Here is a 26,543-nt window from a genome sequence, read left to right as displayed (position 1 = left end):
GCCCGCGCTAGTTAAATTCTCATTTTATAGGCAGGGTGGGGAGACCCCGCCCCGGAAATGCGTGTGCTAGCTTTCTGTGTGCTTAGGTGCCCGAGCTACTGAGGGTCTAGGTCCGGGCAGCCGAAGAGTGTGGTAGGTAACGGTCGTCAGCGCAAGGGTCATTTCGTCGCTGGGAAGGGACGGCCCTCGCCCGCGGTGATGGTGGTGAGCTATGCCCGTGGTCCTCAGGGCCGGGACCCGGGCCCAGCCCAGGCTCCTTTCGATGTGCTGTCTTTCGTTAGCTTCCCCAACCCGCGCTCGCGGGCCTGTAGGGCTCTCCGACAGGGCGTGCTACCGGAGTTGGCCTGAAGCCAGTCCTCGCTTTGTTTTCTGGCTCCTCCCCTCCCGCCTCTCCCGCTGTCTCCGCCCTATTCTATTTTCCCAAAGAATGTCTGAACTGGGAGGGATCCCCTAGCGCCCTTGTTTTACCAGTGAGAAAACTGAGGCCTTTAAGAACTGACTTGTCCAAGGTCACTATCCGTAGTGTCGGGGCGAAGGCAAGATCAAGTTCAGTATTCTAGGGAAGGTACTGACTGTAGACCTTAGTGTTATTTTGAAAATGTTAGCCTCCAACTGCAAAAGCAAACATATCCTAGTTCTTTCTCAACCTCTCCTTTTCCTGTTGCAATTAAAAAAAAAAAAAAAAAACACACAACTCTGAAAACTCACCGCCACTCTCAGTTTTCTTATAGGCGGCGAGTTGGGAGACGACAAAAGTTCTCAAGTTAGTGACAGATAAGTAGGGTAACGTTAGCTTATTCCAAGTTTTACAACTTAACCTTCCTCCTATTTCTACATCGTTTTGGTTGTCTGTTTTTACTAAAAATTGAGAATTTTCTAAGTTAGGAATTTATTTGAGATTTATTTTTTCTTTATCCCAACCTGCAAGTTTTGATAAAGAACATACACACCCACACACAGCTAGTTTGGCGGTTGTAATTCTGTACATCCTAGTGAAAAGTAAAGCGATTAAGAGCCTTACCTGGAAATTTTGTCACCATCTGTACTTAATCTTTTATTGATATTCAGGTTATATAGCTTCCCCCAAATTTTGAATGTGTTTAATTAAGAGGCAGAAATGATTAACAGTCAGTTATTATGTGCTGTTAGAGTATTTGGGGACTTCTGGGGTCACAGTATCTGAGTTCACTATTCTATCTTGGTTCCTCAGTTTCCTCACCTGTAAAATATAAACTGTGTTAATACTACTTACATAAAAGAATAAGATCTGGGAATTAAATGAGATAAAAACACATTAGCTCAGTGCCAGGCACATATACATTTAATAAATGTACAGTAATTGTTATTATCCAAAGACTTATTAACGAAGGGTATATGGGGGGGATTGTAAAGTTCATCATTATGACTTCTTGGGAAACAGTAAATAATATTGAGAGTAACGACATTGTCAACACATTGCTGAAATTTATCACCCCTTCAGTTGATAGAATGTTACATGTGTTGAGGTGCTAGCCAGGAGGATTTAGAAGACAATGCTTTGTAAGTGTTCTATATCTGAAAATACATGTTGATGTTCAGGTTAGCAAGATGAACAAAGATGCGCAGATGAGAGCAGCGATTAACCAAAAGTTGATAGAAACTGGAGAAAGAGAACGGTAAGTAATAGATTGTGTTAATAAATTACATTTAATATCTTTAAACTATAATTTTGTTATATTACAAGAATCTAGTTATCAAGTAACAATACTGATGTTAGTAGAAATAATTAGAGAAAATTGAGATTATCCAAAACTTCAATTCCTAACATCAATTAAAAAAAAATGCTTAGGTCTGTTCATTATGGCAAGACACTTGTATGGAAGTGAATCATGTACAAAGATGAACAGGAAGTGACTCTCTCTCAAAAAATGTGTAGTCTAAAGGAGAAGAAAAATACATACCCAAATAACTGCCGTTGTAGATAAAATGTTGCCCAGTTTTTAACAGAGTCAACATAATGGAACCAGTTTCAGTCACCAGGCTCTCATATCCTCAGAGTGCATTTGCTGTTCTTACTCTCTGAAATATTCTTCTTTCCCCCATCTTTAACTGATTCGAGCTCATTATCAGGTTTTAATTTAAATATCATCTCTTCCAGGAATCTGTTAATTCCCAAATACCTTGTTCTGTCATAGCATTTAATTACTTTGTATTATACTGGCCTACTTGGCTAGTTTGTATAAGTAGGATCTGAGTTCCTCCACAGCAGAAACTGTATACCCAGCATCATACCTAGCACATAATTTGCCAAGTAAACATCTGAAGAATGAACAGGTTTGCAAGTGCAGAGGAGAGGCTAAAGCATCAAAAAAGGCTTCCAGGAGCAGGGTGATAAATTGTATGAGAGAAACCTAAGAGGAAACTTTCAGCTTCTACCTGGAGTTTAACATGATCAGTGAAGTCTCCCAGAATGGTGGAAGTGTTACTTCATCTGGCAGAGAAGAATCAGTGGTTCCCCAGCACACTAAAAGAGAAAGGACAGTCTGGGCAGATGAAAACAAATATGCAAAGTCAGAGAAATTTGTTCTAACATGACAATATTCTGGGGGAACTGTGCAATTAAAATGTGAAAGGCAGTGGTCAGGAGAAATGTGGTTTTTGTATAATCAGAAATCTTTCCATTAAAAAGGATAAGAAACTAGCTCAACTAATGGAAATGTATAATATCATGTAACTAAAAGTCTAGGGTTTGAAGGTGCTTCAGGCACCACTGGGTTCAGTCTCTCAAAAATTGTCACCAAGAATATGTCTTTATTTTCCTCTCTCATATCTGCTTTCCTCTATTGGCTTTATTTTCCAGAAGGCACTACACACAAGGTGGCAGGAATTAGGAGATCAAAACTTACATCTCCAGCTAAGACTACCTTTCTCCTAGTAGTTTCAGCAATGGACTTAACTTGGTTACATCCTTGTTCAGTAATAGGCCATTCATGATTCACCTTGCCTAGCTCACATTTCCATTGCTAGAGCCCTTACCCAGATTTCTTACACCGGAGTTGTAGAGTGTTTTTACTGTCAAAAAAATGGCAGAAAAATAAGTGGTAGGTTTGCAAAAACATTTGTTGACTTATCCTTGGGTGGTTGGAGGCATTAAAAAATTTTAAGAGACTGACTAGATCATGTTGCACTTTAGGAATGTTATTTTGGCAGTGTGAAGAAGATTTGAAGGACTAAAGATAGATTGCAGAAGATAATATCCGGCTAAAAGTAAAAGAGCAAAAAAGGAAAGAACTTAAGTTTTGTTTTTTTTTTTTTTTTTTTTTTTTAAGTAAAATCAACAACCCTTGATGATGAGGAATGAGGAAGAAGAAAGCCTCTAAAACAGTGCCTTGGGAAACCAAGAGGATAGTATTGCCAGGAATGGCTGTAGGGGATTATGTATTATTGTTTTTCATTTGTCTTCATTCACGTAGCTTTAAGTTACTGAGTTTCTACCATTTGCCATGTCCTGTTAAGGTGTGAAGATAGAATAGTGAACAAAATGAAGTCTGTTCTTTTATACTGCTTACATTTTAATGGAAGGAGACAGAAAATACATGTGCAATGTGTCAGATGGTGAGGAGTTCTAGAGGAAAAATAAAGCAGAGAATAATCAGGTGTGTTATAGAAAGGAAAAAATGTAGACCTCACTGATAAAGAGATCAGAAAGATTTGAGGGAGTGGGGAGACTCAAGAGCCATGGTCCTGAGACAGCTCGCCTGGCTCTTTTCTTTTCCTTTGGCGGCATTTCACAGCCTGTGGGAGCTCAGCCCCTTGTCAGGGATGGAAGCCAGGGCCCTGCAGTGAAAGCACCGGGTCCTAACCACTGCACTGCCAGGACACCCCCTTGCCTGGCCTTTTGAGGAACCCGTGGAAGCCACTGAGAGCGAGTCCGTTGGGTAAGGGAGAGAAACAGTAAAGTCAGAGACATCACTGAGGAGAGGGCACACCATGCAGGGTCACTTAGGCTATAGTAAAGTCCTGAAATTGCATTCTGAGTAAACTGGGAGACTTGGAGGGTTTTGAGCTGGGAGAGGAGAAGGAAGTATACAGGGGAAGTGGCAGGGGAACAAGTCAGCAGGCTTTGGCAGCAGTCCAGTCAAGAGAAGATGGCGGCTTGAACTATCTAGTAATGGCAGAGGTGGTGAAAAGCATTTGAATTTCAGGTATATGTTTAAAAACTGGAACCAATAGGATGTGCTTATAGATTGGATATTAGTGTTATCAAAATTACTGAGTGAAGGAGGCTGCCAAGGTTTCTAGCCTGAGCACCAAGATGAATGGAGTTGCCTTTCTGATAAGAACAGCTTGAGGTGGAAGAGAAGGAAGAGTTGGGTGTTGGCCCTGTTAAGATTAAATTACTTAATTAAACATCAAGACGGAAATGCCACGTAGTGGATGTTAGGAATATTGAAAAAGAAGCAGTTTGGCTTGGAACTCGACATGTTTAAGCTTAGAAATGAGATGATTTTAGGTTGAAGATTGAGGCTTTATAAACAGTAGGTTTTGCAGAAGATAAAATTTTTTTTGCACCCATGATGTCATTAGTTGTAATACATACCATTATTTTTTTAACCATTAAGAAAAGAAAATACCACCAATTAAATTATGATAGGCAGGCCAATGACTGGATTGTTAAAATGTGGGAAAGTACAGTCTTAGAATTAATGAAATACCATAGTTAATGTAGTAACTAAAGTTCTTCCTTGGTGGTTCAGACGGTAAAAATCTGCCTGCAATGCAGAAGACGTGGGTTCGATCCCTGGGTCGGGAAGATCTGCTGTAGAAAGGAATGGCTATCCACTCCAGTATTCTTGCCTGGAGAATTCCATGCACAGAGGAGCCTGGCAGGCTACAGTCTATGGGGTCACAGAGAGTCAGACACAACTGAGCTACCAACACATAACACAGCTAGTGTATAATTTAGAAGGGTAATGAGAAAAAGGGAGGGGGAAGTCTATAAGGTTGAGGGATAATGGGGCAGTAAGGTAGTTAACAGTTAAGAATTTGTAGTTAAAGAATGGATTCTGGGATTTGAAGCTTTCAAAAGTACAGCTGCTTCAAACTCAACTAATACCCTTTTGAAGTTGTACAAAACCCATAACATTCCTGTTGGTGGAGGGAAGTAGAAAGTGTTTAAGAAGACCTAAGTGGGGTTTCTTACAAAGTATTGTGTCCCATCCACTTGACTGAATTTTATTGATGATGAAAATGAGGCTCAGTATTTAAATGACTCACATAAGATCAAAGAACTTTTTTAGTAATAGAACCAAAATTAGGTCATGATTAAATTAAAAGTTTTGTAACCAGAAGGCAGGGGATATTCCATTGAACAGTGAAGCTTTGCTTCAAACATTCTTATCTAAGATACTGTACGCTGCTGTAGTTTAATTTGGAAACACTTCTTTTTCAACAGCCTCAAAGAGTTGCTGAGAGCTAAATTAATTGAATGTGGCTGGAAGGATCAGTTGAAGGCACACTGTAAAGGTAATCAGTTTCATTTAGAAGATAAGCTAATTCCATTGCTCTCAACTGTGTGGGTCTGAAATTCACTAGAAAAAATTATAATCAGTATTTTAAGATATATTGAGTGTTCAAGCATAATTTTACACAAATAGAAAATTGAATCATGTGGTATAGACTGCTTGCACTGAGTGATCATATGTAGACCTGTTCCTTGAATTTTAGAAATGTTTCTTTGTGTTTCTCTTAAAACAATTGATACAAGATTTCCTCTGGCATGAAATATCCCACCTTTCTCAGTGTGCCTACTGGAAGTGAAACATTAGTGATTCCTAGTCAGTTTTTCTTAGTAACATATTGAGCATGTTATGGCTGGCAGACTCATAGAAATTTTATCTCCTGTCTTTACTAGTGTTATTTTTTTAAAAAATCATTTATAAAAGCTCTTAGAAAATTACTTATATTTTTTAAATTATAAAATGGAAGCTTGTTAAATTACTGGGCATTAATGATGATGCCATTAGCTAGATTCGACAAGTCACTAAGGTGAGCCTCCTTCCTTTCTGGCTCAGCTTTTGGCATGATGGAGTTCTGGATATTTATAGTGAATTCTCATTGTAATGGTTTCTACAAATGGTAATGATAATAGAGACTTGATATCGTTAATCCAAAGAAGGCAACGTGCCAAATTAACAAAAGCATAGACTTTAAGGTCATATAGACCTTTGGTGTAAGACTAGAACTGGATTTCAAGTCGTATTTGAATGAGTTACTTAATTTTTAAGCATCATTTGCCTCACTTTCAAAGTGGGAAAAATGCTCAGGCAATTAGATAATCATGAATATTAAATATTGCAAAGCACCCAGCACATAATAAGGGTCCAGTAAGTGCTAACTCCTTTCCTCCTCCTCCTCTTGGTCCAGCATCGAGAAGAGAAAGGAGCAAAGGAGTTGTTCCATATTTTAATTTTGGGCAATGTGAATTTACAGTTCAAATTCATTCTACTTGTTACAACTGTTTGTCTTATGTTTTGGACCTGGTGAATACATGCTGTGTTTAAGATTGAACTAAATCTTCATTAGAAAGAAAAAAAGAAGTGTCCTCTTTTTTTTTTTTTTTTTTTGTAAAGACCAGTCTGGACTATAAAAACATGATCTTAACCCTTCCTCTATGAAAATCTTTCTTACAGATAATGATTTTAAATGATATGATTTGTTTTTTGCTTTTGCATAAGAGGTAATTAAAGAAAAGGGACTAGAACACGTTACTGTTGATGACTTGGTGGCTGAAATCACACCAAAAGGCAGAGGTAAGGAATACAAATTGTGTGAAAGGAAATGTGGGCTAAGACATGATTTGTTTTCTCTTTTGCTAGTTCAGGTTTTCTTTTTTTTTTTTTTTAACAAGGAAAAGCACTCTTTCTAAAATTATGTGGGTATATCTTCTCTTTGGGAAGAGTTATAGTTTCCTTGCACAGTTTTGAGTAACAAACGAGGTGTGAAATGTTTTGTACTCTTAAAACAATATACCCCTGTAAGTTGATATGGTTGTTAAAACAGATAATTTCTAAAATTTGGGATTTTTTTATAGAGGCAAATATTACCCGAAGCTCGGATTTGTAAAGTTTAGCCTGATATTTAATAATTTAGTGTTTTACACCAACCCCTGAGTCATTGCTCACTTTCCTTATTAAAAATAAACAAAATTGTCTTCTTGTATGTCTAATTAAGAATCTGGTAGCTCCGTAACGTCATGATTGGGTAGTTCATGTTTAAGACCCACACTTTAGCTGCCTTCTTAATTTCTCCCTTTAATGCCTTGTTAAGAGAAACCAAAAGTAACAGGAAATAATGTTAAGTCTATATGTAATAATTAGGTGTAACTAGATTATTTTCATTTATTTTGAGGAAGGCGGTAGGGGGTGGTTGTAGTTACAAGTGGAAGCAGGTAAATTAGATAACCCATTAGTTGTTTCTTCACACAGAAAAAGTAAAAAGAATTGAAGTGTGAAAAGTAAATCACTTTGAAATTATTACTAGAGAATACCAGGCCCCTGAATTGCTACCACCTGGAAAGAGCTACAGCATCCCGTGGTCCTTTCCAGCCATCTTTTAAAACATAGCTTTGTCAGTCAATCATATTTCAGGGCGGGAGCAGTACCTACTGCTCTCCCCATGGATTTATATTTTTAAATGAATTTCTATATTGTGTTTCTACTTTTCTTCTGTAATTTATGCTTAATCTGTTAACGTTTAAGAAGTAGATCTGTTAACAGGGTAGAAATTTTCTCTGTATTTCCTTCAGTGCTTGTATGTTGGATATTTCAATCCCTTATAGCTCCCCTGCTAGAGAATTAGCAAAAAAGAAAAGTAAAAATAAATATTTTCTTTTTATTGTTAAGAAAGTATTTTTTAAATTAACATATGGTAAGATTGATCCTTTTTAGTGTCAGTTCTGTGAACTTTATACCATGTATAGATTCGTTCTAAAAGACTCCCTCAAGCTATTCCTTTATAGTCACACCTCATCCGTAACCCCAAGGCAGCTGATCTGTTCTCAGTCATCATAATTTTGAGTAAAAGTGTATTTCATATACATATTGATCACATTTCCAGTGGACTTAATTATGTAGTCCTTACTTGGCAGGTTTATACTAAATTTATAAAAAGAAGTATCTGTCTTATTTCATTTCTGTCATTTGTGGAATTTTTTGTAGAAATATTGAACTATATCAGAATATTTCATTTCCTCTGGATTCAAGCAAATAACGTTAGAGGTTAAAGTTAATTCCTTCTTGTCCTTATTTATTAGTAGCCAGAAAGGGGAGAAATAGTGTAGATTTAATAACTGACATTTAATATTAAGTTTCAAGGATCAGGGCTTTTTCCCCCCTCTTTTTTTTTGGCTGTGCCTTGCAGCTTCTGGGATCTCAGTTCCCCAACAAGGGAATGAACCTGGGCCACATGGCAGTGAAGCCTGCAATCCTAACCACTAGGCCACCAGGGAACTCCCATTTCCCCATTTTTGGTTTAATATTCAGAGTAGGTAATATAGTCAGTCACATGATTCAAGATTTGAAATATGAACATATGACAGAAACAACTATTGTTGAAGCTTTTGCATCTTTGTTGACTCAAGAGAATATATGCATTTATTTCAATACAGTATCACCAAATTATCTCCCCAAATAGGCTTTATCAGTTTATTCTCCCACCAGCCAATGTAACAGGGCCAATTTTCCCTAAGTCTTGCTAGTACATATATTAGTGACCTTTGGATTTGAGCCAGTCTGATTGGTAAAACATGCTATCTGAATGGTAGTTTTAATTTTCATTTCTGTTGTGAGATTAAATTCTATTGACATTCAAGAACTGTGTGCTTCTCCTTTCATCATTTTTCTGTAAGCCTGCTGATCTTTTTCATATCAAGCTGAAGAAATTGTATAGTAGAGAGTTTACCCTGTTTTTGTAAGAGTGCTTTCTCTGTTTTTTTGTTTGATTTTAACCAGGCTTATGAAGTTGCATTTGAATCAGATTTAGCAATCTTTTATAGCCTCTCTTTCAGAAAGGCCTTTTCTATTCCTAAAGAATTTTCACATGTGCAGTATATTTTTAGATATTGGATAGTTCTTTCAAACAATAAATTTCAAATATATTTCCTCAAATGTCTTTTTTTTTTTTTTTTGAAGCATGAGGGTTACTTATGAAATTTCACTTGGTAATCCTGAATAAAGTACCAGATCTCAAATTGATAAATATTGATTGGAACCATCTTACTCTTATGTTTTTATTTTTATATTTCAGCCCTGGTACCTGACAGTGTAAAGAAGGAACTCCTACAAAGAATAAGAACATTCCTTGCTCAGCATGCCAGCCTTTAAGATTGAATTAGATTGTGTTGTTTTGTGGTTTTATTTCTAAAGTAAAACTTGCCATAAATTAGGAATCGACTTCCCAAAACAAAATCCTTTTTTGTATGATGGTATACAGTTTTCAGTAATGATGTATACATTGTATTGATTTTTTTCCCTAAATGTGTTATTTTAATAAATATCTCATGAATGAGTTTGAAGTTTCCTTGGATTTTGGAATAAATGGGACTTTATTAAGAATTCATCAGATTTGTTGAGAGAAAAGTCAGCAGTTAATATAGTTTAAGTGTTAAGTATGTAAATGTTAAGTAAGCACATTTCTGTACTAACAATTTAGGGGAAGTAAGCAGCCTCTTCTGATTGTTTGGATATAGTATATGCCTCTTTTGAATCCCTATATTTTATAATATATGTCCCATCTTGTACTATGGATACCTTATTTCTTATTTGTTATAAATGCTGAGGGTTAGGACTGGGTCTTACTCATCTTTATGTGCCTTCCTTATTCCTCAAAGAATTACCATCTTACTGGAAGAGAGAACATTTGCAAAGTGGCTGCATACCAAGCTCCTCTCACATACTCTACTCATCTGAACTTTGAAAGCAGAAACTAAATTGCATCCCCACATACTAAGGTCAAGACGAACTAATGGGAAATAATCTCCACCCATAGCTTTACTTTGACATCAAGATTGCCAAATGCATGGACTTTTGTCTGTTCTTACGTGAGCTCTGCTGGAAAATGAGAATGTTGACCATCCTGCCACTTGGAACTCTTCCCACTTCTCACGTTTTTAGACCTCCCACTGGAACCTCCTTCTGTTTCTTGTGGATACCTTTCGCTATATGGAACTCTAAATAATGATGTTTCTTAGCGCTCCCTCTGGGCCCTCTACCTAATGATATGATTTCCTGGGCAGATTCCAGGAAACTTGGGTCGGACCATGGCTTCAAATACTAACAGATTGATAAATGGTAAACTGCATCTCCAGCCCAGCCTCAGGATCCATATACTCAACTGCTATGCTATGGAGCAGCTTCCTTGAATGTTCCGTAAACACCTCAAACTGACCACACCTAAGAGTGATTTTTTTTTTTTTTTTTTTTTGTCTCCAGTAACTGCCCATACTGTGTTTCTATTCTGTCTGAATGATTCTCCCAGACATACAGATTACCTGAAAGTGTTAGTTGCTCAGTCGTGTCCGACTCTTTGCAACCTCATGGACTGCAGCCCACCAGCCTCCTCTGGGATTCTCCAGGCAAGAAGACTGGAGTGGGTAGCCACTCCCTTCTCCAGGGGATCTTCCCGACCCAGGGATTGAACCCAGGTGTCCTGCATTGCAGACATATTCTTTACCATTTGAGCCACCAGATTACTTGTTAAAACACTGATTCTAAAGGTAAGGAATATGGCACAAGATTGTGTATTTCAGACAGGCTTCTCAAATGTGCTCATGCTGCTAATCAAGACCATTTTGAGTGTCACAAGATTGTAAATTGTCAACTACCTGCCCTCTTAGGCCCTCTTAAGTTCAAACCCAGATTACTGCAGTAGGCTCTTAATATTTCCTCGCTTCAGTTGCTCCATGCCTCCTCCAATATATCTTCCACATTACTGCCTAAGTGACCTTACTAAAATTCAAGTCTGGTCATTTTTATTCCCCTACCTGTAATTTCTCAATAGGTAAAGTTCAAGCTCAGCCATATCACCTAGGCTCCTCTTGAACTGCCATTTACTTATTTCTCTGGTTAAGAGTCCCCAAAAGGGTCAAGTTCCTATATCTCTAATACGGTAGAAAATGCACCAAACTGGGTAGCCCTCTTACTTAACTCGTTCCTACTTGCCTTTCAGAATTCAGCTTGTTGCCAGAATATTCTGACGTTTCTTGCTCTGTGCTGATTCCCAACCACTTTTTCTATGAGAAGCACCTGTTCCTGATTTTAGCACAGTGGTTTTCCCACTTGAGCAACTCCTGGAGGGGAGAAAACATGACTTTATTTTGTATGATACTTACTTGTGGGTGAATGGACAAAGCAATTAACACATGAATGAACTCATGAACAAACATGGGAGCAAAAAAGGAAGGTAACTAGTGCAGTTGAGGAATGCATTCATGTTAATTTTGGGCCATGCTCCAGAGATACAAATTTCTGATGAATTTATGTTTTAAGTGTAGTCATTGAACAAACTGGACTTAATTATGAAAACTTGAGTCCAAGACACACAAAATTATAAAACTGCCCCAAAAGATTTTGTTTCACTTCATTTCTTATAAAATAATAGTTATATTCACCATTATGCTACCAGTTATTCAAAAATGAAACAATCTTAAGTGGTACATAAATGTTGAACAATTAGTTTTTATTTCATAGTACTGTATATGAAAGCAAATTGCTCATAAAGATACTAGTTTAATAGCTCAAAAGAAAATATGAGAAAATGGAAAATATTTTGAAATGGAACAAAAATAGCTGAATTGAAAATAATAACAATTCAAAATACTAAAGAGACTAGCTTTAAAATGATAATACCGAAAAATTCCCCACTATCTCTAGGTTTTTTGACTTTTATTTTTGACCTCTTAGAAATTATCCTGTAGTTTTCATCTAGAACCATTGATATCTTTCAAATAAACCAACTTTGTATATATCTTGACTCACATCATTGATTTATGTTAAATTAGGAATACATCTTTTAAAAGTTTTGCACCCTTTCATGCTCAGTGTTGAAAATTCATTAGGAGATTACTGTTACATGACTGTGTGTGAGTAAAATACTAATTAGGATTACCATAAGCTTCTCTTGTATAGGATTAAAGAAGACCCAGGTAAATTATTTATGTAATCGCTTTGCTCTGGCACCACAAGTGTATCATTTGGTTGAGCAGTGCCAGGCCTGGGCCTGGGTGATGTTGGGGATTGGTAATTAGATATGGGACTTACATAACTTGAAAAAAGACTCCATCTAACTCAAGAGAATTGTGACAGCTGCTCAGTAGCTGAATGTTGGAAATGATCCAACATGTGGTTTAACCCTTCTTGTAAATGGCTATCTCATGTTACTCAGTGGCTTCATAAGACCCCTCATACTTATCATCAGAAACCACACAAAAGTCATTGGATGAATCTGCCAAGAAAACTTAACAGGTGCAATTAGACAATTCGAGTTATGATCTCATCTATTACACTGAATTATCAGGTAAGGCTGACTTCTGCCTCAGTTTCTTCATCTGCTTAATAGATCTGATAATGCTGACCTGGAGAGAATGAAAATAATTTTTAAAACTGTAAACATTATTAGTAGGATAATTATAAAAAGCAAAATGGGTAAATCAGATCTGTAAAAAACTACAGATTCATGTTATTCCTAGGAAAAACTTGTTCAGTTGCTCAGTCCAACTCTTGTACAACCCCATAGACTGTAGCCTGCTGGACTCTTCTGTCCATGGGATTTTCCATGCAAGAATGCTGGAGTAGGTTACCATTTACTCCTCCGGGGGGTCATCTCGACCTAGGGATTGAACTCGCATCTCTGCCTCTCCTGCACTGCAGGCGTATTCTTCACGCTGAGCCACCTGGAAAGCCCTAGGAAAAACTAGAAATATGTAATTATTTACTATGTATCTTCTAGATTTAGTTTTGATACAAGGATTACACTTGTGTAGAAAGATGCTTTTATTTTTCAGGAATTTCCAAGTAATATTAGTTGCCATAAGAATGCCTACAGATATAAAGGCCTACATAATAACTTGATCAGAATAGAAAAAAATCACTATAATTGTACTTAGCAGGGAGAGCTGAAATTATCTTTTTACCCTGATTTTGCTATGACACAAATCTGTATCCCACTTATCTTTTGATCTTCAATGTGTAACAGAGTGTGTAATAGAATTCCTAATATGTTCTTTTAAATGAATACATAAATGGCAAAGGAGAAAACCTGTTTATTCCAGATTTTGAATTATATTTGGTTATTCTGCTCATCAGTCACCAGGGGGCAGTTGAAGCCTATACTTTGATCCTCTCTGGGGCTCACTGAAATATGTTCTCATGTCAACAGGCCCAAATCCAGGCCAGTCAGCTTTTTCAATATGATAATGCAATTGAATTAAAACCTAATATAAAGACCTCAGAATGTGCTTCTTGTATATATTAAGATTAAGCTACACTTAGATGCTATTTTAGTGGGATAATAATGTAGATATTATTTTACTGGGATCATTTTCTGAAGCCAATTTAGTAATTCAGACAGCAAATTGATTTAAATAGCACAACTGATATAATTCTATTTCAACTATTTTATCAAAAAAGCACAGTATGTAAATTCTTAATAAATAGTTTCCAGTACATTTTCTATCACTATGCTCCTCAGAAAGCCCTTTTAAAAGAATATTCATATTTTTTCTCTTACAATGTAACTTTGTTAAAATATGTATATATGCATGTCATGAAGTGTGAAGTCACTTCAGCAATGTCTGACTCTTTGTGATCCTATAGGCTGTAGCCTTCCAGGTTCCTCTGTTCATGGGATTCTCCAGGCAAGAATACTGGAGTGGGTTGCCATGCCCTCCCCTAGAAATATATATATATATATATATATATATATATATATATATATATATATATGTATGTATACATAAATAGAGCCTCATATAGTTCCAAATGAATGCTGGCTTGTGGTAACAGTGAAGAAAGCCAATGAATAAAGGTAGATAGAATCTGCATGCATGGTGGATTGTTGCTCATAAAACAGCTTTGATACTGGAGCTGGTACTCATCACATCTATAAATGCTTTGGCTTTGTACCTGGAACCACCAGAATTAAGTGATAATAAAGGCCTTCCAGTTACTTTATACCTTTGTATTCTAAAATTATTTGTGGAGGGCACAGCTTTAAGAATGTATCCTTCCCAGACAGCTTCTTATATCAAAGTTGGGCTTTGGCAGCATAAGAGTCCCTAAATAGAGTAATTGAAATAGAGATGTGCATTAAACCGTAGCCTGTGTGATGTGCTTCCCTGGTGACTCAGAGGGTAAAGTGTCTGCCTGCGATGTGGGAGACCTGGGTTTGATCCCTGGGTCAGGAAGATCCCCTGGGGAAGGAAATGGCAACCCGCTCCGGTACGCTTGCCTGGAAAATCCCATGGACGGAGAAGCCTGGTAGACTACAGTCCATGGGATCGCAAAGAGTCAGACACGACTGAGCAACTTCACTTTCACTTTGTGTGATGTGCAGGTGACTTAGGTAGCAATACTGATGCCAGCAAATTTGGAAAACTCAGTAGGGGCCACAGGATTGTAAAGGTCAGTTTTCATCCCAATCCCAAAGGAAGGCAATGCCAAAGAATCTTCAAACTATCACACAATTGCACTCATTTCACATTAGCAAAGTAATGTTTAAAATTCTCCAAGCTAGGTTTCAAGAGTACACGAACTGAGAACTTCCAGATGTTTAAGCTGGATTTAGAAAAGGCAGAGGAACCAGAGATCAAATTGCCAACATCCTTTGGATCACAGAAAAAGCAACAGAATTTCAGAAAAACATCTGCTTCACTAACTATGCTGAAAAGCCTTTGACTGCATGGATAACAAACTGGAAAATTCTTAAAGAGATGGGAATACCAGACCATCTCACCTGCCTCCTGTGAAACCTGTATGCAGGTCAAGAAGCTACAGTTAGAACTGGACATGGAACAACGGACTGGTTCAAAATGGGGAAAGCAGTACGTCAAGGCTGCATACTGTCACCCTGCTTATTTAACTTAAATGCAGAGTACATGAGGCAAAATGCCAGGCTGGATGAAGCACAAGCTGGAGTCAAGATTGCCAGGAGAAATATCAGTAACCTCAGATATGCAGATGACAACACCCTTATGGCAGAAGGCGAAGAGGAACTAAAGAGCCTCTTGACGAAGGTGAAAGAGGACAGTGGAAAAGCTGGGTTAAAACTAAGTATTCAAAAAACAAAGATCATGGCATCCAGTCCCATCACTTCATTACAAATAGGTGGGAAAACACTGGGAAACAGTGAGAGACTTCATTTTCTTGGGCTCCAAAATCACGGCAGATGGTGACTGCAGCCATGAGATTAAAAGACGCTTGCTCCTTGGAAGAAAAGCTATGACAGACCTAGACAGTATATTAAAAAGTAGAGAATTTGTCAATAAAGGTCCATCTAGTCAAAGATATGGTTTCTCCAGAAGTCATGTATGGATGTGAGAGCTGGACCACAAAGAAGGCTGAATGCCAAAGAATTGATGCTTTTGAACTGTGATGTTGGTGAAGACCCTTGAGAGTCCCTTGGACTGCAAGGAGATCCAATCAGTCCATCCTAAAGGAAATCGACCCTGAATATTGATGCTGAAGCTGAAGCTCCAATACTTTGGCCACCTGTTGCAAAGAACCAACTCATTAGAAAAGACCCTGATGCTGGGAAAGATTGAAGCCAGGAGGAGAAGGGGACGACAGAGGATGAGATAGTTGGATGGCATCACCGACTCAATGGACATGGGTTTGAGTAATCTCCAGAAGATGGTGAAGGACAGGGAAGCCTGGCATGCTTCAGTCCATGGGGTTGCAAAGAGTTGGACACGACAGAGAGACTGAAAAACAACAGATGGCACTAGTGGTAAAGAACCTGCCTGGCAATGCAGGGGATGTAAAGAGACGCAGATTGGATCCCTGGGTGGGAAGATCCCCTGGAGAAGGGAATGGTAACCCACTCCTGTTTCCTTGCCTGGAGAATTCCATGGACAGAGGAGCCTGGCGGGCTACAGTCCTTGGGGTTGCAAAGAGTCAGACGCAACTTAGCATGCATGCACACACACATCATGTGATTTGGGGAGTGTTCAGCACTCCAGTGTTCTTGCCTGGAGAATCCCAGGGACGGGGTCGCACAGAGTTGGACACAACTGAAGTGACTTAGCAGCAGCACGGCTAATACAGTACGTGTGTGGGTGCTCTGGTCTTCCTCTCAGTTTTACCATTATTGAGCCTAATGACTTCATTAGTCACTTAAATGTTCTACATGACAGACGTCTGTCAACAACACATCTCCTTTCTGCTAAGGATGCCAGGAGTATAATAAAGAATGAGAATTATGGGCATTCCTCTTCTGAGGTGTGACATCAAGTCAGAGTTACGGTAAAAGACTTTTACAAGTCTTTAAATATATGCTGTATTTTTCTCCCTAGTAATGGGGCTCATAAAACAATTTTGTGTATGGGATCTATCTCCCATATTTTACCCCATCCATAAGCACTGGGCTTTCAGCAGACCTAGTTCATGTAAAAGCACAGATGTTTTCATTGACCAGCTACATTTCCTATGTTCCTGATATAATTCTTTCACTTTTTAGAGACTTCGTAGAACTTCCAGCCAATTGGTGACCTTTTTAACATTATTATCTCCTCCCTCTCTACCTGCTTAGATTTCATGGTTTATCAATAGAACTCCCTTACAATGACCCTGAACTTCTCTCTTCTTTTTTTTCTAATCACACACAATCCAGATTAAACCTAATTGCCCTGAGGGCTTCCTCCCTGTGTGCACCTAAACACCTGAATTTTGCTGAGGAAAATCACATAACCCTTCTCTAAATTTCACTCTAAAACAGCAATGACAACATTCTCAAAAACAACTGGCATGACCTTTTCAAAAACGTTAATGTCAAGAAAGAATGAAAGACTAAAAAAAGAAAAAGGAAAGAAACAAAAGCCAGGAACCGTTGAATGTTAAAAGACAATGAAGAGACATTAGTATTTAAAGCAATGTGTAAACACACAAAACACAACTATTAAGAACATTATTAGGGCAAATAGAAAACTTGGAAAATGAACTGTGGTATCACTGTTAAAATTCCTGAGTGTTACCTTTGTATTCAAGTAGAAAGACCTTGTTCCCCAGTGAAGCATTTAGGGGCAAAGTGTCACAATGCAGTATGTGTGTTAGTTGCTCAGTTGTGTCTTGCCTCTTTTGCGACCCCAAGGACTGGGGTCAGGCTCCTCTGTCCATAGAATTCTCCAGGCAAGAATACTGGAGTGGGTTGCCATGCCCTTCTCCAGGGGATCTTCTTGACCCAGGAATTGAACCCGGATCTCCTGCATTACATGCAGATTCTTCACTGTCAGGGCCACCAGGGAAGCCTGTCACATTGCAGCTGACTCTCAAACAGTTCAACAACAGAAGTGTATATATACATTAAATATGAAGAGAGAGAAAGAACACGTTAATCTAAGGGGAGGGGATGTAAATACTTATTTCAGATATGTTTGAAATTTTTCAAAGTAAAATTCTGAAAACAAGTAATGATCACAAATCTCAATGAACACTTTTCACTGCCCAAGAATCCTCCTACGCTTTGCTAGTCTATACACTGCCCACTCCCCTGAAATGCCTATTTTACCCTCCTTTCCTGAACAACACTGCCTCATGCTTTATCAAGGAACAGCTGCAATCAGACAAGAATTCAGCAATCATACAAGCACCTTCATTAGTTCAGTTCAGTTCAGCCACTCAGTCGTGTCCGACTCTTTGCGACCCCATGAACTGCAGCACACCAGGCATCCCTGTCCATCACCAGCTCCTGGAGCTTGCTCAAACTCATGTCCATCGAGTCAGTGAGGCCATCCAACCATCTCATCCTCTGTTGTCCCCTTCTCCTCCTGCCTCCAGTATTTCCCAGCATCAGGGTCTTTTCCAAGGAGTCAGTTCTTCACATCAGGTGGTCAAGGTATTGGAGCTTCAGCTTCAGCATAAGTCTTTCCAATCAATATTCAGGACTGATTTCCTTTAGGATTGACTGGTTTGATCTCCTTGAAGTCAGGGACTCTCGGGAGTCTTCTCCAACGCCACAGTTCAAAAGCATCAATTCTTTGGTGCTCAGTTTTCTTTATAGTCCAACTCACATCCATGCATGACTACTGGAAAAACCATAGCTTTAACTAGATGAAACTTTGTTGGCAAAGTAATGTCTCTGCTTTTTAATATGCTGTCTAGGTTTGTTATAGCTTTTCTTCCAAGGAGCAAGCGTCTTTTAATTTCATGGCTGAAGTCACCATCTGCAGTGATTTTGGAACCCCCAAAAATGAAGTCTCTCACTGTTTCTCCATCTATTTGCCATGACATGATGGGACTGGATGCTATGATTTTTGTTTTTTGAATATTGAGTTTTAAGCCAGGTTTCTCACTCTTTCACTTTCATCAAGAAGCTCTTTCGTTCCTCTTTGCTTTCTGCCATAAAGGTGGTGTCATCTGCATATCTGAGGTTATTGATCTTTCTCCTGGCAATCTTGATTCCAGCTTCTGCTTCATCCAGTCCAGCATTTCGCATGATTTACTCTGCACATAAGTTAAATAAGCAGGGTGACAATATACAGCCTTGACGTACTCCTTTCCCAATTTGGAACCAGTCTGTTGTTCCATGTCCAGTTCTAACTGTTGCTTCTTGACCTGCATACAGATTTCTCAGGAGGCAGGTTAGGTGGTCTGGTATTCCCATCTCTTTAAGAATTTTCCAGTTTGTTGTGATCTACATAGTCAAAGCCTTTTTGTTGTGATCTACACAGTCAAAGGCTTTGGCGTAATCAATAAGGCAGATGTAGATGTTTTCCTGGAATTCTCTTGCTTTTTCTGGAACTCTTTTGCACAACTGCACTCATTTCACACAGTAACAAAAAATTCTCCAAGCCAGGCTTCAACAGTACATGAACCGTGAACTTCCAGATGTTCAAGCTGGATTTAGAAAGGGCAGAGGAACCAAAGATCAAATTGCCAACATCCGCTGGATCACAGAACAAGCATCCTCATCACTCATCACTAAACCTATCAGCCTTCCTGAACCTGTACCCACGTGTCCAGCCTTTCCTCTGTCTCTGCTCTGTGCTTCTCTCTCTTTCTCAGTGATTGCCTTCCTGCATTTGTCTCCCTCTCTTTCATCTGAAGTTTCTCCCTAGCAGCACAGTCATTTAGCCAAGTAGGTCCCCTCTTTTATAAAAACCATTTCTTGATCACAGATCCCAGGAACTGCCCCATTTCTCTGCTCCCATTCACAGTGAGGAAAGCTTCATCACTGAGTTGTCTGTAGGTACTGTCTCCACTTCTTCACCTGCCACTCATTTACTCATGGGAATTACATTCCAATGAAGCTATTCATGTCAAGGTCAAGGGAAACTACTTTAATCAACCTCTTGGCAACATTATAATAAGTGACCACTCTCCTTCCTTGGACACATGGAAGTGATTTCCATTCTACAAAACTGTCCGATTTTCCTCCTAACTTATGGCTGTTGTCTTTCAGTCTGTTTGCTAACTTCTCTTGCTGTTGCTGTTTAGTCACTAAGTCATGTCCAACTCCTCTGCCATCCTATGGACTGTAGCCCATCAAGCTCCTCCACCCGTGAGATTTCCAAGGCCAGGATACTGGGGTGGGTTGCCATTTCCTTCTCCAGGAGATCTTCCCAACCCATGGATTGAACCTATGTCTCCTGCATTGGCAGGTGGGTTCTCCACCACTGAGCCACTAGAGAAGGCCAACTTCTCTTCTGCTAGACCTCTAATTGTTAGTTCTCAAATCCTAATCACGTGACTCAGTTTTTTTCCTCTACCTGTAACCTCTCCCTAAATCAAGGGTTCTTAACCATTTTTAGCAGTAAAGTGAAGCCTATGAATTCTCTCCCAGAATAACATATTTAAATGAAAAAAATAAACATTTTAGAATTACACAGAAAACGGTACTGAAATGTAATTATAAGATATTTCCAAATAAATGAATGATATTCCTCTTTATTAACACAGAAATAAGGCAATGCATTTCAAATACAGGTAAGCTTCATGTTTTATTATCTTAAATATCAGTGTAAAGGCTTGTTCTAGTTCTCTATTAACTTGTAAAATGACATTAAATTGTGAGGTGATTTTCAAAAGGACAACATATCATACATGGTATGTCAGAAATTCCTTCAATTTCAAATTTTTGTTTTAATGGTTGCAAGTATCAAAAATCTTGATTGGTTAAGGTATATATATTTTTGCAAATGGAGTTAAAGCTTTTTACCTCACTTGAAAATGCCAAAAAAAAAAAAAAATCTTGTCTCAAAGAACACCAGAATTCTCAAAGGCTTTTTGTGTTTAGCTATAATAAGATTCAGTCCTAAGATCAAAGACTGTAAGCGAGGACAAAATCTTTAATAGAGTTTATATCAGGAAGAAAAGGGTTTTAGATCTATAGTTCAGATTTAATACCATCGAGATAGAAGTAACTTCTGAAGGAGTCCTCTCTACTTTCTAGGTGTTCATGGATTTCTTTTTTTAGAAAAATTGATAACCATCTCAGAGTAAAGCCCATCCTTAGCATTTCAGTTTGGAAAGGATGTCAGCCTCTATTCTGGTCTTCCCAATCAGCTGCTAATCCTAGAGAGCTTACAATATTTTTTTTTAAGTAGAAAACATAATAGGCTTGAAATGAAAACTTTATCTCATTCACATGGTTAAAAATAACTGCCAGGTAAGGCAGCACATGGATAAATCATTCTTTTCAAGGTATTCTGACTGTGGAATTTCTTTTCTTTCAGAAAAATTAAAGCAACTGTCCTTAATTCAAAGAAGCACTTAGGTATTGCTCTCCAGGAAAGCCAGTGAACTATTTGGTAAACATACATTTAATATCCTGGTCCTCTTATTGGCAATTTTTTAAATTCAGAGGGATTATCAGAGGATAATACTGATGACTTTGATGGTGGTTGGCAAAGGTTCTCACAAGACTTCAAGAAGGGTTTACATTCCCAGCGCATGTCTGTGTAGAAAACAAGAAGTGATGGTATCATGAGATGCTTCCTTTTCTGTTAAGGTAGCAATTCCAGATACATTACCATGCCTTGCTGGGACTGGTCAGGTAAGGCAGTGGTCCCCAATCTTCTTGGCACTAGGAACTGGTTTCATGAAAGATGATTTTTCCACAGACCAGGGAGAGGGAAAATGATATGGAGATGATTCAAGAGCATTATGTCTGTTGTACTAATGATAATGTATTTGCAGCTGCTCCCTAGTGCCAGCATGATGGCCTCAGCTCCACCTCAGCTCATCAGGCATCAGACTTTCATAAGTAGTCACAGCCTAGATCCCTCCCATGCACAGGTCACACTAGGGTTCGCGCCCCTATGAGAATCTAATGCCATGGCTGATCTGACAGGAGGCGGAGCTCAGGTGGTAACGTGTGCAATGGGGAACAGTTGTAAACACAACTGAAGCTTTGCTCGCTTTCCCACTGCTCACCTTCTGCTGTGTGGCCCAGTTCCTAACAGGTCATTGACCAGTTACTTGTCTGTGGCTTGGGGTTTGGGGACCCCTGATGTAAGAAGTACAAGTCTTTTTTCCAGTTGAAGATTTGTTTGGAAAAATAATTTTTTAAAAACAGAGCAATAAAACAACCTTTCACCATTTCCAACACGTCCAAAGCCCTGAGTGTTCCCAAAAGAGACTCACAAAATAAGAATTCTTCCAGGTGCATATGCAAGGAGAATACTGGGGCTGTCAACTCCTCTATTGCTTATTTCAAGAGGCTAAGATATTTCAATAATTCTACAATGTATCAAAACATCTGGCATTAGAACCTTTCCTAGAATTCTGTTGGTCTGAAACCTTGGGAGTTAACCAGCTGAAATCTGAAACTGGCCCCCATTCATGGAGGGCAAGGAGAAACTGAGGAAAAAGGCAGATCACTCCAGATTGGTAGGTGGACAGTTTAACTAGCAAATGAGCTTACATGTGAGGCTTATCTTGGGTGGCTGCAAGACAAGTAGATTTATGGACTTGCCACCCCCCAACCTTAAAAGTTTATGTGAAGGCCTTAACTGGGTTCGGTCATATATTGAGTCCAGATGGTCTCAACACCTTATTTTCTCAAATTTATGACATCTTTGAAAATGGCTCCCAAGGTGGGAACAGTGGGCAGAATGTATATTCCAAAGACAGGGTGGGGATGAGGAGCCTCAGGTTGCCCGGGTTCAGCTTGAGGGTCAACCAGCTGTCATGTCCTTAATTGGATGAACTCTTCCTACAATTTCTCTTCCGTTTCAGTCCAAAAGCCAACCTGAACATTTTCAGTGAACATTGTTAAACTAAATTCTCTCTATAGGATGTTAGAGAAAAGAATTTTGTTAAATGGCAAATCCAAGTTTTGGGAGTATTTTAGCTCTTCCTCTTGAGATTTTCTTGCATGAAAAAGCCTGCTGTTTACAAGAATTTTTAAAAGATTAAAACACTGTGGTGGCACAAAAGAACTAACTGATAAACTAGACTTCATACAAATTAAAAATTTCTGCATTGCAAAAGACTCTGTCAAGAGGACAAAAAGTTAAGCCACAGACTGGGAGAAAAATACTTGCAAAAGATATTTCCAATGAAGGATGAATAATCTAAAATATCTGAAAACTCCTAAAATTCAACAATAAGAAAACAAACAACTTGATTTTCAAATGGGCCAAAAACCTTAACACACACCCCCCAGAGAAGATAACACAGCTGGCAAATAAGCATATGAAAAAGATGTTCTGCATTATCTGTCATCAGAGAAATGCAGGTTCAGACAATTATGACAGTGTCACACACCTAATAGAATGGTCAAAATCCAGAACACTGACAATACCAAATACTGGGGAAGACCTGGAGCCACAGGAACCCTCACTCATTCCTGATAGGAACTCAGTCACTTTGGAAAACAGTTTGATGGTTTTTTACAAAATTAAACATACTCCTACCACATGATCTAGCAATCACACTCCTTGGTATCTACCTAAAGGAAGTGTTGCTGCTGCTAAGTCACGTCAGCTGTGTCCAACTCTGTGTGACCCCATAGACGGCAGCCCACCAGGCTCCCGTCCCTGGATTCTCCAGGCAAGAACACTGGAGTGGGTTGCCATTTCCTTCTCCAGTGCATGAAAGTGAAAAGTGAAAGTGAAGTCACTCAGTCGTGTCCGTTATACCCACATAAAAACCTTCACGCAACGTTTACCACGACTTTGTTCATAACTGCCCAAACTGGGAAGCAATTAAGATGTCCCTGGGCTTCCCTGGTGGCTCACATGGTAAAGAACCTGCCTGCAACACAGGAGACCCAGATTCGATCCCTGGGTCGGGAAGATCCCCTGGAGAAGGGAATGGCTACCCACTCCAATATTCTTGCCTGGAGAATTCCATGGACAGAGGAGCCTGGTGGGGTATAGCCCATGGGATCTCAGAGTCAGACATGACTGAGTGACTAATACACAAGATGTCTTTTACTAAGTGAATGGATAAATAAACCATGGTACATCTAGACAATAGAATATTATTCCGTGCTCAAAAGAAATGAACTATCAAGTCATAGAAAGACATAGAAGAAATTTAAATCCATATTACCAAGTGAAAGAAACCAATCTGACTACATACTGTATGATTCCACCTATATGATATTCTGAAAAAGGCAAAACTATGGAGATGGTAAAATGATCAATGGTTGTTAGGGACTGGGGGGAGGGAGAGATGAATAGGAGTGCAGAGGATTTACATGGCAGTGAAAAACTACTCTGTGCAAACTTTAGTGGTGTGTGCATGCCATTAAAAATTTGTCCAAGTCCACAGAAAGTTCAATACTTTGAGTGAAACCCTAAACTATGGACTTCAGGGGACAATGAGTCAAAGTTCAGTTCAGTTCAGTTCAGTTCAGTTGCTCAGTTGTGTCTGACTCTTTGCGACCCCATGGACTGCAGCACCCCAGGCTCCCCTGTCCATCACCAACTCCCAGAGTTTACTCAAACTCATATCCATTGAGTCAGTGATGCCACCCAACCATCTCATCCTCTGTCGTCCCCTCCTCCTTCCACCTTCAGTCTTTCCCAGCATCAGGGTCTTTTCAAATGAGTCAGCTCTTCGCATCAGATGGCCAAAGTATTGGAGTTTCAGCTTCAACATCGGTCCTTCCAATGAATATTCAGGACTGATTTCCTATAGGATGAACTGGTTGGATCTCCTTGCAGTCCAAGAGACACTCAAGAGTCTTCTCCAACACCACAGTTCAAAAGCATCAACTCTTCAGCACTCAGCTTTCTTTATAGTTCAACTCTCACATCCATACATGACTACTGGAAAAACCATAGCCTTGACTAGACGGACCTTTGTTGGCAAAGTAATGTCTCTGCTTTTTAATATGCTGCCTAGATTGGTCATAACTTTCCTTTCAAGGAGTAAGCGTCTTTAAATTTCATGGGTGCAGTCACCATCTGCAGTCATTTAGGAGCACGAAAAAATAAAGTCAGCCACTGTCTCCACTGTTTCCCCATCTATTTGCCATGAAGTGAGCCCAAGTAGTTTCATTAATTGTAACAAATGTGTCACTCTGGTGGGGAATGTTGATAATAGGGGAGATGACATATGGAGGCACAGGGGATATGTGGGAAATCCCTGTACCTTCCACTCTATTTTGTGAACCTAAAACTACTCTAAAAAGTAGTCTATTAAAAAAAACAAAGAACACCAGTGTAACCTTTGTATCCCATCACTTTAACTAATGTACAAGTGTCTGAGACAAAGTGTAGTCATGTTGGTCTTATTGTGGGTTTAATAATTCCCTTGAGAAGTCCTGGGCATAAATGACAATATGATATCACCAACAACTGTAATAACATGTGAAAATATTGAAATATCTATGCTTTCCTTGGGTTACAAATTGCAGATACTGAAAACAATACTCTGGTTTGTTGTCCACACTAATAATTGAAGGAAATGCAAATTTTCACTTAGATGAAAGTGAAAATAAAGTTGTAACTTTTTCCCAGTCAAATTCATGAACATCTGCCCTCAAGGATCTCAGCCATTCTTGTGGCTTTAAATTCTATCTACATGCTGCCGAATAACTCCACATTTGTTCAGGTACTTCACATTTACAGTAAGTTTGTAAGGATAGTTAGCTAGCATTTGTTGAGGGCTTACCATATGCTAGGCACATTTCTATTTACTAAATCACTTATTTCTCAAAACAACACTATCAGATAAGTTGTGTTATTTTCATTTTACATAAAAAAAACCTGAGGCACAAGACTGTTGGATAGCTTGTCCAAGGTTTCCAGCTTCCGAGTGGCAGAGTGCAGAAAGGAGCCCAGGCACTCAGCCTCCCCAGCCTGTGCCCTTAACCTCTAAGCAACCCTTCTCCTACCTGGTGCCTTGAACTCAAGTTGGACCAATAGGAGTACAGATCCCCTGCCCCAGAACAGAACCTGCTCCAGCCTTTCCACCTCATAGTAAATGGCACCACCATGCACCAAGAATTAACACTCAAAACCCGGAGCATCACAGGTATCCCTTACCCCATAAATCCACTCCAAAATATAATTCCACAAGCTAATAGGAGTGCTATCTCCAACCCATATCAAACAATCTGCCCATTTTATCACAATTCCAATCCTGCTATTCTAGTTCCATCTTCACCATCTTTAGTTTAGACCACTAAAATAGCATCCTAAACTGGTAAACTGGTCTCATTTCCCTCCTTGTCTCCAATTTAATCCCTTCACACAGAGGAGCTACAGTGCACTTTCTGAAACATGAATCAAGCAAGTCACCTACCTCCACTTCAAGTTGGACACCTCCTTACTTGAGTTCCAAAAAGCCTTTCTGATTTGCCCCTACCTCTCTTTCCAAGCTCATCTCATATTCCCTTCCCCCTCATTTGCTTCCACAACTGACACTGGATTTTTGTTCCTTTCCAGGTATTTTTTTTTTCTCACTCAACCTTATTTGCCATTTATTTTAAAAGGGAGGGAAGAGGGCATACAGACAAATTGCAAACCATCAGCACCTACTTGATCAGGAAATATTGTGAAACATTTCATAATATAAAGTCAGGATCAATAGCTTCTTTTCTGCCTCAAAACATTTATTACCTTCTGGCAAAGGCTCATAGGTGGTTGACATGCTCTCAGTTCTATACTAGAAAAAATTTTCTCAGCTAGGATTATTCCACCTTATAGTTATTTGAGGAAGGGAGGCTTAATAACCTAGTGACTAAAAAAACTGAGGCTCAATATAGCTTCCATATGTCAATATACATAGGGTTTTGGAAAAATGCAGAATTACCAAGTGATTCAGCCCTCTGAGAACACTGCCATCTTACTAAATGATTTCACCCAGCGCTGCATTTTCCAGGCATTTCAAGCAAGT

The 26,543-nt window shown here is 39.0% G+C and overlaps 1 protein-coding gene across 2 annotated transcripts; it reads left to right on the top strand.

Annotated features, from left to right (window-relative positions):
* Nucleotides 1-28: 28 nt before the first annotated feature.
* ENY2 (ENY2 transcription and export complex 2 subunit) lies at nucleotides 29-10,429 on the top strand. 2 transcript variants are annotated; one of them, XM_020876368.2, is made up of 5 exons: nucleotides 29-132; nucleotides 1,579-1,655; nucleotides 5,435-5,505; nucleotides 6,717-6,791; nucleotides 9,286-10,429. In XM_020876368.2, exons 2-5 carry the CDS (start codon nucleotides 1,588-1,590, stop codon nucleotides 9,360-9,362), a joined length of 291 nt encoding a protein of 96 aa, XP_020732027.1. In that variant the 5' UTR covers nucleotides 29-132; nucleotides 1,579-1,587; the 3' UTR covers nucleotides 9,363-10,429. The 2 variants fall into 2 exon arrangements, with proteins under 2 accessions (XP_020732027.1, XP_020732026.1); XM_020876367.2 differs by having other exon boundaries at nucleotides 40-204.
* The last annotated feature ends 16,114 nt before the right edge of the window (nucleotides 10,430-26,543 follow it).

This window comes from Odocoileus virginianus, chromosome 15, assembly GCF_023699985.2.
Source record: "Odocoileus virginianus isolate 20LAN1187 ecotype Illinois chromosome 15, Ovbor_1.2, whole genome shotgun sequence".
Lineage (NCBI taxonomy): Eukaryota > Metazoa > Chordata > Mammalia > Artiodactyla > Cervidae > Odocoileus > Odocoileus virginianus.
Note: the sequence above shows the minus strand (reverse complement) of the source record. Positions and strands in the feature narration are given on the sequence as shown.